Genomic DNA, 5,930 nt, shown 5'->3' with positions numbered 1-5,930 from the left:
CCGCTGGGCCCCGCCGCCGCTGCTGGGCCCGAGGGCGGCGGGGGCCGGACGGGTGCGCGACAGGAGCTGTCTGCGGGGCTTGGGGTGTGCCGGGCACAGCCGCGGGCACCTTTACGTGGGACTACCCGGGGTCCGGTGGGCCACGGTTGTGAAGCCTTCTGGCCTGGTGCTGGCTCGGCCGGGGGTGCCCCCCAGCCCCCCCAGTCCCCGAGGTGAGCGGTGTAATTCTGGAGTTTTGAGTTGAAAAATACTACTGCGGTGAGCAGAAGGGTGGCTGCACCCACTCTAGCCTCCTAGCTGACAGCCCTGGCCGGGCCCAGCTCGCTCAGTACAGGGGGAGCTTCGCTGCCTGCGTATGCTGTGTGACTGGCTGGTCAGCGGGCCGAGCGCTGATGGCGCCGGTGTGTGCCTGACACCTACAACAAACTGGAATTAACTTTCACCAGCAACACGTTCACCTTCCATTATCTATATCGCTATCCGTTCCTAGTGTTCCACGTGCGTTGCTAATTGGCAAAAACTTAGACTTACAAATGAGCAGTCCACATACCTACAGAGAAAGGAAAGTTCCTATCTTTGCTTTAGAGACAAGTGTAAATTTGTAAGTTTTCCCCCCTTTAGTTGTTTGATACACTTACATTTGTTTCTCGTTACAGATGATTGAAACACTTGTAACTACTGAAGCTCAGGAACTGCTGTACCAGCTCACAGCCCTGTTGGAACAGGAGTTAAGATGTCAGCCAAAGGCCTCTGGCCTGAGGCTGATTGAATCTGCTCATGATAATGGCCTCCGAATGACTGCAAGGCTGCGAGACTTTGAAGTGAAAGATCTCCTCAGCTTAACGCAGTTCTTTGGCTTCCATACAGAGACGTTTTCACTAGCTGTGAATTTCTTAGATAGATTCTTGTCAAAAATGAAGGTATGGCTTTTTAAACTATAAGCTCTCAGTCATTAGCTTCTGCTCATTGCAACCTTGTTCCTATTATAAGTTAGAATGTCTTGGGTTTAGATGGCTAAAGGTTAAGCTCCTTGCAGAGATTCTGGTTTTGCAAGAGCTAAAAAATGTCTTTCCCTGTTCATATTTTAGTATTGTTAAGAAAGCTGTTTCCTCTGGAGAAGAGAAGGAAGAGGGCATCAGCTGCAACTTCAGGATGCCCATAGGCTTGGAAATGCAGGCCATATTAAGGGGTTAGGTCAAGACGGATTGTCTTGCCTGTTGCATGTATACAAGAACACTTTAAATTACTTATTATTTTACTGCTGTTTCAACCTACCCGTAAGGCTCGGGTGTATTAAGAGGCTTGATGCTGGTCAGCACTTAGAATCTGGTAGTGGCATGCTGACCTGGGTTGTTGTTAATCGTCTAACAAGACAGGATTACCACTATACTATTTGGTCAAGAACAAAAGCTTGTTTTCCTTGTGTGTTAAAAGAAAAATGAGAAAGCTAGATGGAGTGGATAGGAAAATGATGATTTGAAAGACTTGTGAATCCAAAATAAGCAGTAAAAATGGGGACTGTAATGCCTATGGAATAAAATAAGTGAGTTTATGTACGTATATATGCGCGTGTGTGTATATATAGAGAAGAGTAAAACCCAATTTTTTTTTTGTATAAGCCAATATGTATAACACTTTAAGTCCTAAAAGCTTCTGATTAAGCTATTATAGAACCTCATTAAGAAACCTGTTCTACCTCAATCAAAATATATTGTTCTGCAGTCTTGCTTTTTAGATGAATGAGGCAGAACTCATAGTGTGTAACTGTCTTCTCATTTAGTTAAATAAATATAAGAATGTAACCAGACAAAAGACTGATTTCTCAATCTTCAAAAAACAGAACAACAGCCCCTGCCCCCATAATTTTTTCCTAAAATACACTGGTGCCTATATAGTTTGGTATTTAGATGTTGAAATGGCTGATCAAAGGCCTTCCTCTTTGAAAGTAACAACAATTTACTTTTCTTTAGGTACAGCCTAAACATTTGGGCTGTGTTGGACTCAGCTGCTTCTACTTGGCTGTGAAGGCATCAGAAGAAGAGAGAAATGTTCCCTTGGCCACTGACTTAATTCGAATAAGCCAGTATAGGTTCACTGTTTCTGATATGATGAGGATGGAGAAAATCGTATTGGAGAAGCTGTCTTGGAAAGTCAAAGCTACGACAGCCTTCCAATTTCTACAACTATATCATTCACTCATTCATGAGAATTTAAGCTGTGAAAGGTAAAATATGTAATACTTATTTTGCTATGACTGTATATGATCAGGAAGCCTATGTAGAAAAGTAAGCAGGGAAATTACACGAGTAATTGGCCTTTCTATACTTAAAAAAACCCACAAACTTTCCCCCTTTATTGGTAAATATCATAAATGTGAATATCTGTAGTTTAATATTTTAATTTTAAATGTTGTTTGCATAAAGTGATCTAAAGAGTATTGTCCTCTGAGCCAAAAACCAAACTTGCTCAATAATGATAGTATAATAAATCTCTGCTTATGCTGCACTAAGTATTGCCTTATTGCAAAGATTTCAAAATCTGGCTTAGAAAGAGATTCCTTTTGGTAGTAAGCATTAAAATTCCTTGTTGGTAAACCTATTTTGACAATGCAACTCTCCCCAGTGTAACACAAGATTTATTTTTGGCATTAGGACTGCCAAAACTGAACACCTGTTTGACTGTAACCCTAGAACTTCTGGAACGAATGAGGCCTTTGTTTAGATAATGAATATTCTTACTCCTTCTCTGAGTTCCCAGAGTGGTGCTGCCTTGATCAAGCTTGCATTCTCCTTCTATATTCACTCATCTTTTTTTATTATAGGAGAAAATACCTTAATTTTGAGAGACTTGAGACCCAGCTTAAGGCATGTCACTGCAGAATCATGTTTTCTAAAGCCAAGGTAAACAGCTTGAAAGCTCAAAGGCAACAAGACTACTGAAACTTAACAAAGAGGTGTTTAAAAATGTTTTCTCTCTCCCCAGCCTTCTGTCTTGGCACTGTCTATTATGGCACTAGAAATAGAAGAACAAAAACTAATGGAGTTGACAGAGGCATTGGAATTTCTGCAGTTGCATTCCAAGGTATGTACAGATAAAGTTTCAGGGGAGGAAGGAAGAAAAATGCGTGCAAGGGCCTACACAGTGGGGAAGGGGGAGGTCCATTGGCATACTGGTTTCTTTTGTGGCTTGGTAGGGGTTTTTTTCCCATTTGGCTTGGGATCTTTGGCTTCCTATCTTATGTGAAGAAGCTGAAAGTACATGTATGCTATAAGGATTTAATGAGTTATTAACATATGAGATTCTGTCTTGCTATTTAGATAAACAACAGAGATTTGACCTTCTGGAAGGAACTGGTGTTAAAGTGCCTTACAGAATATTCTTCGAGCAAGTGTTCCAAACCAAATGTCCAGAAATTAAAATGGATTGTGTCTGGACGTACAGCACGACAGCTTAAACATAGCTACTACAGAATAACACACCTTCCTACAATTCCAGAGACCAGCTCATAATAGGTAACTCCTTGTAAAATCAACTTCTGATAACGTAGAAGTAATTAGCTGTTAATTACCTCAAAGTTTCTTATTCCATATAGGTAACCTCTTGAAGACATGTAACATAAACATAGTAGGCCTGTCATAGAGGCTGGTCTGTTCTCGTGTTCATGCTTGAGCCAGTGCTGTACCTAAAGAAGTGGCAACCTAATATATGAACATTGGAGAAAGAACTGATCCTCTGGTGTGCTGTGGGAGCAGAAATGTGTGCTACAGACATTGGGACCTCATTCAAACTAAAATGTGGAGTAAAACTGGTAAAAAGGCAGAGAAAAAACTTGGCTTGCTCCTATCCTAAAAAGAATTGGCTAAGAGGAAACAGTTGCCTATTAGAATGAGTTTCTTGTAATCATTCACTTAAACCACTTTAAAAGAAGGCAGTTTTATATAGTTTTACTTTTATAACTGTCCGTTTAGTAAAGTCTAAAAACTGTAATTCAGTTATTCATATTACTGGTTTTTTGCTCTGTAGAAATTGTGAACTACTTCCTTATCTAGACTTTAATTCCAAAGGCTACATATTTACTGTAACAGCTGTCTTGCTGTTGTCTTGCTATATTAAAGTCTGATGCTTTGTTTGGCTCTTATAGAAAGCCCTTCAGTTGACTTTTTTTTTTTTACAGGAGTACAATAAAATGAGGAGAGAACCATCCTGTGACCTTGTCAACAGACGCATGAATATTTGAGAAACAAAGTCTGAAACACGATCTTAATAATGAAGAACTCAACTCATGGAAAGAGCATGTAACATTTCAGACTAAAGATCCTTCCAGCAAATATGTTCTTTTCATGATGATTACAACAACGCTCAGTGTCAGTTTTCAGTCTTATTTGTTAGACTGTTTACTGTTCAGTGAAATATCACAATACCGATACAAGGAATTTTAACACCTTATAGTTTGTAGAGCAGCTTGTGTAGTCTAATCTTGGTATATTATAAGTGCAGGTGCTGAATCATGTATTTAATTTTAAAAATCTGGTTCACTTTCCAAAGATTACATGACGCTAGGAAAACGTGCAGCAGCACAGTGCTGCAGTGTCTCAATCAAACAAGACTAATCCCGCTCATTATTAATGACAATAGCAAATGCCTGTCAGTCCACCTGACGTGCTGTTTAGGCCATGTCATGTGTCCACATGTTCCTGCTGGGCAGGGCACTGGCCTTCTACCATAGACACACATTAAAAACTAGGCTATGCGGTACCCACTGAACATGTCAAGTAGCTAGAGCAGGAGAAAAGAGAAACTTTATTTCATTGCCTTGTAAAAGGTAGTCACTAATACAGCATCAGTAACTTCAGGATTTTGTAAGAGGTGTAGTTTACTGAGATTACAAGTTACTTCATAGAGTGCAAAAACTTCATGCTACCTAATGAAGGCTGAGGGAAAGTACTGGGTCACCTGCCCCAAATCTGACACCAGTTTTCCAAAGTTTCGCTGTACAAGAGGTAAATGCTGATGCTGAACAGGTGCATTTTTACAGGCACAGTAGGAGCGGGGCTAATGCCCCATCTTGGCCTGTATGTGGGAGCAATCTAGTTCAGAAACACTGAAGATTGCTTCAACTCTGATCTCTTTAATGTTAAGCATCGTAAAATACAACTGTTTTTTCTGAAGACCGGGTCAGTACTTGAGGCATATCAAGCTTCTGGTGCTAACAAGGAAGTGAATAATAAGAATGTGTATTATTGTACGTAAGATGAAGGGAGATGTTCGGGGAATGTTGCTAATGACGTCTTGAATTCTGCGTCACTGTGGAGCAGAGGTTGTTAGCGATAGGCTGTTAATAACTGATTGCCATATGAACTGACTTAGTGGAGAAGGAGAGATCAGAATGTTCTGAACATAGTGTGGGCTTAGATGTTAGCCAACCAACCCTTTCCCCTTTATGGTAATAGCCGAGGGGGAAACCATTCTTTGCATATCTCAAACTAGTTAAACTTTTCACAGAAGACTTCAGACCAAAGCTTTGTACTGGATGAATCAAGCCTTCTCGTGAACTCATTTGAGCGATTGCACTGCATAACATGTAATTGGGTTTTTGCATCTGCCAGTGCTATCTATCTGTGCGTTGTACTGGCCTCTGAAAAGCATGCAAGTGATTTGGACAACGGTGTGGTCAGCCTACTGGGATATGGGGAGAAGATGCAATGTGCAAGTCTAATTGTCATATCTCAATATTAAGATATGTACCTTTCAATTAAACATTGAAATGTGTTCAACTGAGTAACTTTTTTTCCATTTGTTATAAAACGTTTTAGTAGGAGGTGTATAAAGTGACATATCTGAACAGTACCTGGAAAACTTCCAGGCAAGAGGTAAGAGATTATGGAGATGTTTTTCTTTTTTTTTTTTTTTTTTTTTTTTTTTTTTGGTTA

At 40.2% G+C, this 5,930-nt stretch overlaps 1 protein-coding gene across 2 annotated transcripts; it reads left to right on the top strand.

Annotated features, from left to right (window-relative positions):
• The first annotated feature begins 656 nt into the window (after positions 1–656).
• Positions 657–5,777, top strand: CCNG1 (cyclin G1). 2 transcript variants are annotated; one of them, XR_657893.2, is made up of 7 exons: positions 657–920; positions 1,971–2,224; positions 2,822–2,900; positions 2,983–3,081; positions 3,318–3,512; positions 3,593–3,808; positions 4,175–5,777. XR_657893.2 is itself a non-coding variant. In XM_009285712.2 (6 exons), the coding sequence occupies exons 1-5, from the start codon at positions 657–659 to the stop codon at positions 3,507–3,509; spliced, it is 888 nt and encodes a 295-aa protein (XP_009283987.1). In that variant the 3' UTR covers positions 3,510–3,512; positions 4,175–5,777. The 2 variants fall into 2 exon arrangements, 1 of the variants encoding a protein (XP_009283987.1); XM_009285712.2 differs by lacking the exon at positions 3,593–3,808.
• Positions 5,778–5,930: the final 153 nt, after the last annotated feature.

This window comes from Aptenodytes forsteri, unplaced genomic scaffold (assembly GCF_000699145.1).
Source record: "Aptenodytes forsteri isolate BGI_AS27 unplaced genomic scaffold, ASM69914v1 Scaffold54, whole genome shotgun sequence".
Classification (NCBI taxonomy): domain Eukaryota; kingdom Metazoa; phylum Chordata; class Aves; order Sphenisciformes; family Spheniscidae; genus Aptenodytes; species Aptenodytes forsteri.
Note: the sequence above shows the minus strand (reverse complement) of the source record. Positions and strands in the feature narration are given on the sequence as shown.